This window comes from Botrytis byssoidea, assembly GCF_014898295.1.
Source record: "Botrytis byssoidea strain MUCL 94 chromosome Unknown BBYS_014, whole genome shotgun sequence".
Lineage (NCBI taxonomy): Eukaryota > Fungi > Ascomycota > Leotiomycetes > Helotiales > Sclerotiniaceae > Botrytis > Botrytis byssoidea.
This window is the reverse complement of record NW_024065855.1, coordinates 442948-457841: the sequence shown is the minus strand read 5'-3', so window position 1 is coordinate 457841 and position 14894 is coordinate 442948. Positions and strand designations below refer to the sequence as shown.

The 14894-nt window shown below is 40.3% G+C and overlaps 2 protein-coding genes across 2 annotated transcripts; both read right to left on the bottom strand.

The window, feature by feature from the left end:
- Positions 1 to 2611: 2611 nt before the first annotated feature.
- On the bottom strand, positions 2612 to 2971 carry EAE97_007292 (uncharacterized protein; the record flags this gene model as incomplete). Its single annotated transcript, XM_038877807.1, has 1 exon — positions 2612 to 2971. One exon carries the CDS (start codon positions 2969 to 2971, stop codon positions 2612 to 2614), a length of 360 nt encoding a protein of 119 aa, XP_038731292.1.
- A 9817-nt stretch (positions 2972 to 12788) lies between these two features.
- EAE97_007291 (uncharacterized protein) lies at positions 12789 to 14572 on the bottom strand (the record flags this gene model as incomplete). Its single annotated transcript, XM_038877806.1, has 6 exons — positions 12789 to 13372; positions 13450 to 13806; positions 13883 to 13990; positions 14059 to 14198; positions 14251 to 14370; positions 14442 to 14572. 6 exons carry the CDS (start codon positions 14570 to 14572, stop codon positions 12789 to 12791), a joined length of 1440 nt encoding a protein of 479 aa, XP_038731291.1.
- Between the last annotated feature and the right edge of the window lie 322 nt (positions 14573 to 14894).

Below are 14894 nucleotides of genomic sequence, written 5' to 3'. Positions count from 1 at the left end.
CCGATTTGCCAAAGAGCAGTCTAATGCTCGGATTGACTTTGAGATTTCGGCACAACGCAACCAGTCTTTTTCAATCGATACGGAATGTTATTTTATGTCTCAGAAAAAGATACATGCCAATTAATTAACTACTCACCGTCGCTACAATGTACCATGCTCTCGATTATGCATCACAAAACAAAGAGGATTCAGGCGCTTATCTGGAGACCGGGGCCAAGCCCGTCTATTATAGTTTTCATCATCGTGCAGAAACAGGTTCAAGACGTTGAAAATGCCCGTTGTGTTCCGGTATCAGCAAAAGCAATATAGTGGAGAGGTGGAGGCGGGGGAAATCCGGAGGTGCCAGGTGGTATATTGATCCAGGTTATTCAGATCATCATGAACTACTTCCACAAATTGGCCGAGTACTAGCCGTAGTGGTAACAGAATAGCATCGGTTGATGAGAGAGATAATCAAAGATGCTTCAGTAACCCGAGCCGACTAATAATTAGATGGTTGTTTAGTTGATCATGTGCTCGAATATTAATTGAAGGTTAAAAGCAATTCTGCACACAGCACTCAGTAAACTAGTATAGTGAGTATGAACCTACCTAAGTAGTGGAATTCATACAACTTTACTCATGTCATCGATGGTCAATAATGAACTTCCACCTTCACTAACCCTAGGTAGACAAAAAATCCGCTGCCAATACATCAAATAATTTTGCAACCTTAACTTTTGTTCTGCGCTGTATCCATTTAGACATACAACCCATTTCGTACTATCATATCAAAGGTCGGTTGGTGCATTCGGTATCCGAGTAGACAGAATGCTTTCAGGGCTTATAAGTTACCACCGATTCGGCTCCATATTGATTCGATTCGAATTAAAAGTCTACCCACCTTCCTACCTAAAGTTTCTAGTCATCCATGTATGTAGGTAGGTATGTCGCATGCGCAGATTTGATCACTAATCGAGCTCAGCGTTTAGTAAATCGTGATCAATTTATTTCAAGGCAAAAACAAATGCTCTCTCTCGTCGATAGGACTTATACCTCCGAACGGATAAATGTCGGTCGGATAAAGCGTCCTCGATTGCTGACTACCGAGTCATCTCGTGCCTTGATTTTGCTCAACATCAGAGCTCACCCATGGGCTAGCCTCCCACCAAGAATTCGTACTTGGGTAGATCTGGTTCCTGGATTCATGATACGGTCGTTTATGTTCCAGATTCCCCAGGGGTAACATCGCGTTGAATGAATGACGTGATTGGGTTTCGAAAAGTAAAAGAATCGGTAGGTTAGGTAACCTAACCTGGTGATTGAACATGAATCAATGTATCATTGATATTCCTTAAATCATTGGGATATTATACTCCTTCTTATACCCAAGTCACCATCGTACAGATTCTACAACGACCAATTAACTAGCTACCAAGTTCTTGAAGAATGATGATGTAAATTCGCAAATCAAGGTATTAAGGTTGATGTAATGCACAACATACCACACCGGTAGCCATTCCCGCTCCGCCACCACTACCGCAATGTTCCAGGCTTTATAGGTCTTCACAACGTAGAATCGTTTGAGCCTCCTTTCCTTGGTAACACTGCATCAAGCGCTTTTTGTTGCTTGTCTGTAAAGTTGTTTCCTTGATTTTTGAGGTTCATCTCATGTAAATTTGGAAAAAGAATGGTTTTGTTGCTGCTCTAAGGTAAAATTTCCTTGCTTTTTTGACGTGAAGATGTTGTATTTCGAACGAAGGAACGGTTTGTTGCTCATCTATAGTTCGTATTTCATTCCCTGCTTTTCGAGGTGAATGTCCCATGAATTCGAAGGAGGGCAGATTTTGTTGCTCGTCTGTAGATTTATTTCCTTGGTTTTTGATGTGAAGAAGTCATATTTGAAAGGTAGATAGTTCTGTTGCTCATCTGAAGCGAAATTTTCTTGATTTTGTATGTCTTAGTTATGTTTCTGTGTTTTGTTGCTCGTCTATAATCGTATCTATTTCCTTGCTCTAGACAGGAGAGAAAAGAAAGTAGGTACATATCGTCCAGGAGGCACTTTAGTTGCATGTCTGTTGTGAAAATTCCTTGCTTCAAAAAAGCCATGGCTTGCTTTTGTGGCTGGCGACGATCTATTATCATCATCGACGGTTATCTATGATGGTGATGACGGCGGATGTGGAGGGCCGAGTACCTGGATACCAATTCTGCATGCAACAAAAACAGGTTTGCGGTCAATGAGACAAGCAACAAAACCGTTTGAATTCGAAAATTTACACTGTTGAACTTTGACATAGTTCTAGAACTCCTCAAGATTTGAATATAATTGGCTTTGGCAGATATTTTTAGAGTCTATACCTGCGGACAGGAAGGTCTGCTCCATCCATTGAAGCTTCATAGCTTGAAGTTGTCTTCAACACAACGTCTATGTCTACATTTTGTTGCATATCTAATGGTGCATTCTTGATTTTTTATTTGATTTCACTTTCTGTTGCTATCTGATGATAGTTCCTTGGTTTTAATTCCTCCATTGATGATGATGGTATGATGGTGATGATGTTATATTGAACAGCATATCTGAACAACAAAAAGCAGGTTTAAAATAAGATAAGCAACAAAATGGATGAATTCAATGATCGGCAGTGGACGTGCTGCGTTGATATATTGATATTCTTCCAAGACTACTCTTTTGGTTTCTGAAAATCGTGGCCTTGACTCGACGTTTGTTTTGTTGCATATCTGGTTCCGGTTCCTTGATTTTCAAGCTGGCGATGATGATGGTGCTGATGGCGAAGATCATAATGACGACGACGATGATGATGATTATGATGATATCGGATAGATTTTGAAAATCAGGTTTGAAAATCAGATGAGCAACAAAACATTGAGAACTGGAGTTTGATAGGATATACTTGATACTCAGTGAAGGATTAGGAAGTTCCTCAATATTGGGTCGATATGAAGCTGGATTCGACGTCTTCAATCTCATCAAGATGTTGTTCTTTGTCTCAGTATAATCCAATGCAAATATCTTGCAACGCTTCTTTAGTTGTCAACAGAATTTATCTCCCGTCAAACACGCGAAATTACTGTATCGGCATTCGAGACATGGGTTACGGCGATGGATTTTCACTTTGTATATATCTGCACCAATACAGCATAAATCCCCTATATCAGTATGAAGGGGGAACCTGATGATCCATGTATCACATCATGATGCTTTAACAACCTTCGGTTCATGTCCCTCTTTCCGACCACAATTCAACCTCCCTTGTCCGAGACCTCGCTCCTTCAAATATTTCTCAACCTCCTATCAGTCATCAACTGCGACTCGGCTAATGTCTCTCGCGTATGTTCCGAATTCAGCTGGGCAGCCGTGTGCCATCTTTCCCCAAGCAAAGTTAATGTGGTCCGAGAGAGAAAGGGCATGATGATAGTTTTGAGGGTCACTGTGAACAATCAGCATTGGCTAAAGAACAGGAAACCAATTAGTGAGCCTGGACGCAGATATCCATCTAACGTTGGAACGTAGGTATCCCTGAAAATTTCGAGTAGTGGCAGATTGATGGAAATTGGTTCCGGCACTCATACACACGTACGAATGAAAATATCGAAAGCAAATCACCGCGCATAATACCTGATGATACTTGCTGTGGTAAACATAGCCTGTCGAGCCAAACCGTCAGACGAACGAGCCGCATTCTGGTACATGGATATCAAAGAGAACTTTGCGCGTCTGCGTTTCTATTAAAGCGGGATTGGTAGAGCCGCGTGGGAGGGATGGTGTAATATATGGCGTGAGCTCGCCTAGGTCAATTGAAGAGCTGCGTTCCAAGGATGACGCCGAGAGCCAGGTCTCCTGTCGCCGAAAATGCATGGTATCGTACTCTGACAAAGTTTGGTTGATCCCATCAACTCTAAGTTGTTCGTCTAGTCACTTGACTCGCAACTCGTGACAGTAATGAACGCTGATAAAGGTCACCAAAATTAGTCGACTCAGTATTGCTGGTGGGGCATCGATGCTGTAATATTTGTGCCGGTAGTATTAAAGTAGGTAAGCAAAAGGAAAGGTGTAATATATATCCAAGCAACAAGGCAAGCGTGTATGGCAGGATTTTGCAAATACTTGTCGCGAAAGAACGATTACAAGTTAATCCATCGCGAGAACTGTTTAACAAAAGCCCAAATCTGCCATGAGAACAACCATTCATTGTTTCCTCAACTGTTGTTGTGGTTGAGTTTGCTTAAAAGACAAAGATGCGAGTGCAACCTCAAATTATCGAAAGAAGTTCCCTATACCTCCTTATTGCACTGGCTCTCGAGTGATTCCGTATCATATGAAACACAAATTGGAACAAAGCAGAACATCATTTAGAAGGCCTCACAATGCCCTTACTGAACGGATATTTTTAGACCCAGAAATCATCGTTGCTTAACTTCAACGGAATCAAAGGCAGTAAATGTAGTGTATCTCAACACGTTCGTTTTGTTTTCCGTATAAGCTATAGTAGGAAAACTTACATGTGTCTCGTCGCATGGCAAGCTCATCGACTTAATATTGCAATGATATTTTGGTAGGGACAACTCCAAAACCATGGCGCGTCGTGTTTGTGAGGGTATGGGCAGAATGAAAATGGCGGTGAATATGCAATCCCACGTGATTGTTCAGGAGAATGTCAGTCCATTCAATTTTAATTATGACCCAAAAAACTGCTTGTGGCACAGAGTGAAGCGCCATAACGATCGTGGAGTTATTTGATACTTTTGTTGCATATCTAATGCGATTTCCATGTTTTTTGGTGGGAACGATGATGTTAATGAGGCTGAAATAATGATGATGACTGCGGAATTGACATTGATGATGCTAAAGCTAGGGGAAAACAGGTTTGTGGCCGATGAGACGAGCAACATTCGATGAAGCATCATTATCATAGGAGCATATGTTTGGTTCTAAGCTTCGATAGATATTTCTTCCAGTGTGGTGATATCATATCGTGGCTGGTCTCTACGATGTAGATATTGAATTCTCTCTTCTCGTTCTGTCTTTTACTTTACTCGTTTGTTTTATGAAAGGATTGCTGTTTGCCATATCACAACCGATGCCACAGGCATAATGGCACCCGTATGATTTTTATATGGAACTTAAGGTTGTTTAAGGAGAATATCGTTTGCGATTGGGCATTTTGAGAGCCCACGACAATGCCAAGTTTCTATTATTTGGAGTTTGACAGCACTTTCTCGAGTCTCTTGAAGACAACGTTCCAATAGTCCGGACCGTAATCCGACAATTAGAAGCTTTTAAGTTCTGAGTCAAGATAGGTGGTCTAAGCAATTTGAAAGTTTGATTCCACTTTGAATATCGTGTCGCTGTCAAACATTAGAGTGTTCAACGTGGCAACTCAAGTCTCTAGCCACAGTAATGTTGACAAGGACTGTCGAGTAACGAGGTTGTTCTCAGTCCCGAGGTCACATTCAATGAGGCTAAGAATTGAACATCTATATCAATAGTTATATCAATGGTTATATTAATATACATTGTGTGCGAGCTGGCGCCGGCGTCATTTTAGAGCTCTTGTGCCTGGGAGTAGGAATGAGAGTACAGGCACAAAGGAGAAACCCCTTAAGCCCCCCTCTTTCTGATCCCTATGATTGACCTAATTGATATCATGTTATCATTATCTCAATTCATATCAATATTTTACTTCATATGGTTATCCCAATTAATATCATTATTCCAACTGATATCAATATTCTACCTCATATGAATGTTCTCATTCATATCATATATATAATTCAGCATAGTACAAGAAACGCTACCTAGATACCTAGCTATATATAAACATTCCATAAGAACATTAATATAATAATAATCTTATTACTATTGTCGGGACAGGGATCATGTGACCGCATTAGCACTTGCGCTAGTGCCTTGGCACTATAGTATAGACGTATCGTAGTCCTAGCTTTTAGAACCTCAAGCAATATTACAACAGTGTGAACCATAGTACTATATTGTCTTCACCATCCCCATGGTGATACCAACAACTATATTTAGAATATTCTCAAAGTCAACATCGTTTCTATTTGTTAGGGTTTAATAATCGGGAATATACCGAGAAGATACTAGGGAATAAGTAAAAAGTTATATAATATTATATTAGAATTCTAATGAAAACTAATCTTATATCTTGATTAATTTAGAGTATACCCAATTTCTTATATTTTTCTTTTCTATAATCTTGATATTATAGATCTATAATCTTTCTCTTTATTATAAATTATATATTATAGATTTATTATGATTTATAAACCAAGCCTGTAGTCCTTGGACTTAAGGTTTACTATTTCCTATTTCTTGATGTATGCACGGCCCATATCCTTGGCAGCCCCGAACTGATCCCGGGTGACTAATAGTGTCCTACAGTGACACAATTTCAGAATCAAAAAGCTTCAATATTCACGCCTTCAAATTACAAATATAGTTTTAAAATCCGACATCATCGCCATTACAACAATAGACGCCAAAACCCTTCTATGGTGTAATGGTTAGCACGTCGGATTTTGATTCCGGAGATATTGGTTCGATTCCTATTAGAAGGTTCTCTCAAGGACATTCTTTCTTCCATACCCAGTTTGAAGCTGGGATTCAAGGGTTCCGTCTATGTTTTTTGCATTTTTTTTTGGAGAGCAGAGGAATTTTGCTGGTTTGGGAAGCGGTGGAGTGGGGATTCAGGGCTCGTTAGAGTGGTGGAGTGGGGTGGAGATGGAGGAGTTGCCACTGAAAATGGAATGGGTGGGGCGAAGAGTATTATGGTTTCTCAAAACAATCTTTTGTGGTTTATTTGTGTATGAACGTAGGTGAATAACTTCAATTCAATGGCCACTGTGTTGAGCTTTAGGCGAATGTGAAAGAGACTAGCTCTTTCAGTAGTGCCTATATAAGTCCTACTATTTTCTATATATAGCTAGCTCTTTAGACAGAATACAATATAGACATTTAGGACCTACCAATACGTGGGTGCTACGTCTTCCGTGTCCTTCTCAAAACAACAGAATCAAGAGAATTGAAAGAATTGAATAGTACATAAAAAATTATAAAATTATTTTGGGATGAAAAATCCATATGAAGTGCTATACTCAATATACTTTGCGAATGATATTCGATTAAAATAATTACCCGTTTGACCTGCTATCATCCACAAATTATGTAAAGTCGCAATAGAATATCATTATATGCTGTCTCCCAGAGTCTGGACATAGAGTCTCCTAGTTTCGCCGTCGTTGGGATAATACCAAGTCATCCTGATTAAGCGATACTTGTCGAAAGGGGCGCATCAGTCTTGTTCAAGAACGTCGTTATAAGGAGAGCGACAAAGAACAGTGTTTCCCAGAAACTGGTTTTAATTTTATTGTTTCGAGGAATGCTGTTTATAAACTAGCTAAGACTTCTGAGAGCACCATTATTCATTTCCCTTCACTTCAACCCACTGACATCAGCAAGTGATATTTGCAGTGCCTGGCCTCTTTCGATTTGACGCTTGAATTTTACTGGCAGGATACTTTCGATCATCTACGTTGTAGGTAATAACATCGCCAAGTCTTTGATAGGCTACTTCAGAGGCATTGTTCACCGTTTGTCGAATTACTTTTTCGATATCTGACTCATTACTGAGCATAAACAATACATTCAATAGCAAAATCTTCTGCGTCTTTTCGCACAATTCGAGATCCAAACGTTTAGAAGAAAAGCTTGAGTGTCCCACGTCTCCTGAGGTTCGTTCGGACTTCAAGATTGTTTTATTCATGCGCGGGAACGGATTAATATGCTCAGAAAGCCTCCGTTATAACCCTATCGAGATCAAATGTGAGACTAGATCACCACCTAAATCTGGGCAAGATCAGCTTTAATCATTCTTCATCGATCTCAATGTTATACATGGATGTAGGTACGGGGATCCTGCAAACGAGTCCCCGAGTCGTAACTTTTCCAGTCTGTATGAGCACTTCATTTGCTAATGCCGAATTCTAATAAGAACAACTTTCGTCAAACACTTCGAAGCATATCAGAATTCTATGCTTTAACCTGGGGAATCCATAATTCTGCTCTGCAGATTGGAGTAAAGCCAAGGACACATACCACCGTCGCTGGTTGCAAAGATCTACACTATATTATCCAAGATTAGATTTTGTCAAGGAATGACAACGTACTCAATAGATCGGACTGCGACAATTGCTCACGTTGCCAGATTTCTTACAATCACATCCACGAATTCGAATGGATGCCTCGCATTCTTCGTATCGTGTCTCAAACAAATTTCAGCATAATGAGTACAAATGTCATATCTTCCATTAAGCTCGCTTGCTTGTTGCGCTCAGAAAATACAAACTGATTCGCCCTGGTCTATAATGCAATATGTTCAGGATACCATAAATCGCTTGCTTCTGAGGCTAGACATTTGACTGGAGAGTCTCTCTTAATTGATATCAATCATATTGCTTGAATTATTGATTGATATTCCATCCGAAACTTCCAAGACGCATTGGCAAGAGGTGAATTGAATCTAGTCATTTAGTGTGTGAACGAAGTGAATGACTTCAATTCAATTACCACTGTAATACAGCTACTGTAGTAAAGCCCTAAGCGAATGCAAAAGAGATTAGCTCTTTCGATAAATCTATATAAGACTTATTACTTACAATATATAACTAACTCTTTAGACAGAATACAATTAGATATATAGAATCTATGCAATCCGTGGGTGCTACATTTTCCGTATCCTTCTCGTACCAACATTTAGACTGAGCAGTTCCATGACTGAATTCGACGGTGTGAGAACATGAAATTCTGATGTTGATTGTTGAATTCGATTTTTGCGATGAGGATACTAGAGCTTTTATGTCTATCCAACATTGAACTTGTACAGTGCTTTTTTCAAAGGTCGTTATGAATATCAAAAGAAGATTGAACACTTCTTATATATGTTTGATACTTCCGCCGCAGAAAGTTGTTGTAGATTCCACGCACTAATATTTTGAATGGAGGGAAAAAGAACTATGAATATGAGTGAGATTGAAGGAATGATTATCATTACACTAAAATGATGGCACTAAAAGTACATTGGAATTTTATCATGCGAGTGTTTAGGGGAAGAGGTGAACACGGTAGGTATTATCACCGATATTGAGGTAGACTTTGTTCTATCAAGCATCGATGAATATCACAATATATTTCGGATTTTAGACCTCAAGGACACCAATGAACGCCATCTCATTCTGAAGATGATCAAGCAGGACGGTGCAATATGCCATGAATGCCAAACTGTGTAGAAGAATCTTATCACGCAAAACAGTTTGGGCAACTCTTGGTTTGCGGGTTTACCATATTCCGGATTTCACATAGAGCAAGAACTGAACCAGGATGGGAGAAATTCATGCAGCTTTATGATCATGCTGAGATAGATCGTCTTGCCAAAATTCAGAAAAGAAGACTCAAACTATCTTCAAAGCATCTGGCAAGCTGGATCTCTGAACCATCCCTTGATTGGGTAGATGTATTAACTCTACGGAAACGATTGAAGAGCCTGGAAGAGGGCCACAAGATTCTTGACGGGGTTACGACTAATTGCTTCACATGCTTCCTAATTGTCGATGGGCTGGCCCTCAATCACTCTATCCCGTTGTCGCAAATTCCATAAACATTCAAGGCTCCTGAAGATCCTCACTCATGGGAATACACATCGTCCCCTCGAGCAGCCGATCCAAATCATGACAGCCAGTGGCGGTATTTAAAGCAGAATTTGTAGCTAAAGAGGAGAAAGTTTTGTTCCATTTCCAGAATCCTCGACTGGCTTTATTATTGTAAGCTGTTCAACATTGTATGGAGTGATGAGAAGTAGGTCGATTGACTTGATGATAAGTTCTGCCAACTTCCTCCTTTTCGAATCGATAATCAAAATAGTTCGTTCCCATCATACGCTCACTAGATGTGGCTTCAAGAACCCTTCCGCATGTTATCTAGCATATCATCTCGCATATTGTAAAGGGACAGAGGCTCAATCGCGCTGAATTGTTGTACAGCTTTTCAATTTTCCAAGTTACTGTTTCTGGATGGGCATGGCAGTTGCTATAAACAGACCAATATATATAGTTGCCCAAGAGGTATACGTATACTCTGTTGGAAATCTCACTTTAGATTCAGCTTTTGACTGACATTAAACATGCTCATTGCTCAGGATACGACATTTACACTCTCTGAATTTCATGATCGATGAATAAGTCTACTTCCCTAGTAAAGACTGATAACCTACCACAACATCTGCACAAGCTACCGTATTGAGGGATATGAGAAGTATAGTCTATAACGCTCTGGCTGATAATTGTATTAAAAAGCCTCGAGATGAGCTACACTTATCACCACTGCAACGACGTACTGTTCTCGTCATGACTAGGCTTATCAATTTGAACTGTAAACTATTCTTACAATTCATGATCTCCATATTTCAACAATTCTTCCTGCATACCATGACTCAATAACATCAATATCAATATCAATATCAGGCCACTTGACTCTTGGAAAAGATTTAGAAATGTTAATTACCGGTAGTAAAATTGGAGCCGTGAATGTTGATTTGAAGAGCGAGCCATGTCCACAGCTGTTCTAAACCGTAACTAAATAGGTATTAGCATCGACCCGGCAGTTTTGAATCTTGATAAGACGGTAGGTAGTCTATGCATGCTGCGATACAGAATATCAAGCATCGCGTCCTAAGCCAAATTCAAGCAAGGAATGTATGAATGCGGAAATGAACTACAAAGTCGCATGGTCTATAATTCACTGTCAAGACGCAATACGAAGCGGAAGGACAAGAAAATTAAGTCTTCCTGGATGCTTATCATAGAATCTACACACTTCTTGTGCTCGTATGTACGAAGTGTTCCTCCCATCCAAACCATCACTACGGTTGAAGATATACACAGTACACTCACTTTAAAAGGTCGAAAAACCCTGCGCGATACTAATTACCTTGGATATTATTTCCTGACTTTAATCACGAATCTATTTTGATTAGAACCTTGAGATCTGAAACAAGCAGATGAAAGTAAGAACAATGAGGCATTTTCTTTCACATTGAAATTTATACTTAAACATATTTATCGATATGAAGCCAATCGAACAAAAAACTTAAAATGATGAAGTATTGAAGTCCTTACCCCTGTCTCGGTCATGCGAGTCAAGTGTAAAGGTCCCGAAGAAACTTTGAATTGCTACCACCTCCACTGACCCCCACCCAAGTGAAACTTTTCACACACTCAAGACACTCTCCCTTTTGATTGCTATTGAGATAGAAATATAATATAGATTTTGGTACCATGCTTCAACAAACAGTAACCAATCAGGTCGCTTAGCTCAGTTGGTTAGAGCGTGGTGCTAATATCTACTCTGTTCTATCAGATGGGTTTGGCACGCCAAGGTCGGCGGTTCGAAACCGCCAGTGATCAATTCTTTTTGCTCTGTTGAAGAGCTTCATTTTGGTGTAGAATTGGTTGCAATTAGTTGAATATTGAAGAAGTTGTGAATCGTGTTGTGAATCGTGATGGATTGACGTTGAAGGTTGAAGCAAAATTCGAGGGAGAGCAGTGAATTTTGCGATGGTGGGGCCAGAACATTGACATTGTGTTTCTTCACATGTACAAATTTAATTCTCGCAGATTTCCTTAAGAAATCATGATCTTTGTGAAACCCTTGGCTTTGCTGTTGTATCTTTTCAATTTGGATGTGGACCTTGTGGTGGGTTTGAAGGATGGACACAACCTTGATGAATGGGTTCCACCATGCCGTCGAAAACTTTTTCACTAAGTGGAGAATTGATGCACGAACGGACCACAGACACTACTAAGAAGTGAATTAGTGAATTTTCGGGACTTGAGTTGAATGATGTAACTTTCTTCACATTTGCGAATACCACAGAAGTCGTATGATTCATGTAATTGTCTGTGAAATCGGCAGACAGACAGAACCTCTGTGCAGTAGACTGACTGGCTTGACTGGCTTCAAAAACTAAATTAATGAAAGGAGCTTGAGAGGAGGTCAAGACTCAAAATATCAAGTTCCTCACACGGGTCGCGGACTCGCAATCACCTATGTTTTTGATGCGATCAATAGGAAATGAAACACTATCTCTACCCTTGCGATATGCGACCCAATTTAGACCAATGCGAAAAATTGGCATCATATCCAAGCCACATTTATGTCTCGTATTCATATCATTCTCAATCACAACCACGTTCTTATCAACTTTCCAAGACAATATTTTATCATTGTTCTCCCGCATCTTATAGTATCGAAAAAGGCAAAAGTGTAGTAACTATGGGCCTAATCCGGTCTCGAACCGGAGACCTCTAACCATGACGAGGGAGAGGGGTGAATTCCCAAGGGGAGAAATAGATTAATGGGAGCGATAAATCGAAATTGGACAACCCAAAGCAAGAATTCTTTGATGATTAGTCATTTATTGATGGAAGCCTTCGGCTGCGTGGTCATATGTATCAGAAATATGGACTGGAGTGAGAAGAGGGAGAAAGTTCTAAAAGTTTTAAAGGTTTAAAGGGTTTAAAGATGTCAAAAGTTCTAAAGATTATAAAGGTTACGGAGCTGTAGATATTATACCTCTACAGGTGCTCAAACACGATATGAAAATTGCAGATCCAAAGAAATTATTTCAAATGCAATTTGATTTATTTACATTCGACTTTCATCATTTATTTCGCTCAGTCCTCAAACCTCAACTATCACCCCAGATCTCCCCTTAGAGATAAACCAACAAAGCCTCACTCGCTGCAACCGTAAAGCTCGCTGTGCCAGTACTTCCCACTGTTCCCGTCTCAAAAGTCTCCTTTCCACCAATAACACAAGTACCGTTAGCGACAATCTGACCTCCAAATGATGGATTGGACCCCTGGTCCACCCTACTCAATGCACTTCCTGCAGTTAATCTCTTCGCCTTTGTTCCTTTTCCTACCATCAGTCCCCCAAGAACAAATGTCTCACTTCCTCTTGTCCCAGTTCCGGCGTAATAATCACTGTTGATCAATACTGCTTTGATTGGGGCCTTATCACTGTTGTATAGTACGTAAATACCGTAATTAGAACTACCGGAATCGATCTGTTGGATATAAGAAGATCCGGCAAAAGCTGCAGCTGCAAGCCAAGCACCATAGTAAGGGGCGCCAGCGTCATATCGGCCCCACCAACAGTAGTAACAAGCGCCAATGGTTCCGTGATGATAATATACAGTAGTGATATTCAAAACTGTGGCCTGAAGTGTGTAATCGAGGGTCCAAAGGGCAGCTCCAAAAGTTGGAGAAACAGTTGCAGCACCTCCGCCGGAGACTTAGCGTAAATATTGTTAGTCTTTGCTTAAACGTTTACCCGCAATCTCATTGAGTTATACGAAAAGAAATACATACCGGAATTTGTCTCTCCCAAAACATACTCCTTTCCAACGGCGTTTGCTGCCTTACCATCTGTTCCAATTGGTGCCAAATTACTGACAATTCCACTGTGGCTCATCAAATTCTGAAGAGTACCACCTGGATAATTATGATGGGCATAATCTTTCACATAAGTCCTCACAGTGGCATTCCCACTAGCGATAAGTTCAGCAGCTCCCCATGTAGGTGGTGAAGCATTAGAGTTTCCAGCTTGAATTATATTCGTGGATTGAAGAGCTGTTCCTACTTGGATGTCCCAGTTATTTTGAGAAGCGGCATCAATAGCGGGGGTCCATGAGGGAGATGCAATGGGTTGACCATCACTAGTATAATCTGGATGAGGTAAATCAGATTTGTGTTCAATGCGATGTCGATTGGAAATTGGATAGAATGATAGAAAGAGACATACATTCTGGTTCATTGCCAAGTTCAATGGCTTTGAGATTTCCCATACTACCCTTTGCAGATTTTGCTGCTGCAATTGTATTTGTAATATCATTATGACCACGATTCAGTCCTTTGGTTATCTCAAGTCAGATGGAGATTCATCGAAAAGTTAGAGTTAAGAAGAAAAATGAAGTTTACCTAACACCACAGTCCCAGGATATGTAGAGGCAAGTTTCATAAAATTAGGACCAAATGTCAATGAAGCTGGTGCATCGACGGATGAATTAACACGGTAAACGACATATGCGCTTGTATTTGCATCATATGTTGCGCGATCTCTGTTCATTTGCATTAGTTCTGAAGACTCTTGGACTCATGAAAATAACCTACTGTGTAGTGCCACCAATTCGAATAGGAGGCCATGTTCCACTCAAATCTTTGAAATTGGCTAAACATTGGTTTGTAGCTGTAACATTTGTAAAGTATGATGGGTATGCGAAGAACTCGAATCTGATAAGAAGTGAGTGAAATGATTATGGTGACAACAGTAGGATTTGAGAAATCTTGAGATAAAAACTTACGATAAACCAACAGGAGCAGGAGCAAGTTTTGCTGCACTGGCTGCTGCTGTCGATGGTATAGTATAGTTTACTGTGGCAGCTTGTGCAAAGGCAGGTAGCAATAACCAGGAAACTTCCTTCAATAATGTCATCTTCAGCAACTAGCGAGATCTATTGAAGGTATTCCCAACTCGATTTCATCTGATATTTCGGCGCCGGAAATCAGGGTTTTAAGCACATACTTATGTTACCCTCTCATCCGCCACCACCATCTCACGATGTACCTGCATTCTTACCTTTGACCCCAGTATTGGAGCAGGGCAGTGAGCATCTCGAAGATGTCGGCTTCAATTACCCCGGATTTCCTTGGGTCGTCTTTCAGCAGGGTATCAAGATCCTCACGTATGACGAATACTCCAACCGTGCAAATAAAGTTGACGGTGAGTACCGAATGATGTAGATCATCAACTTTCC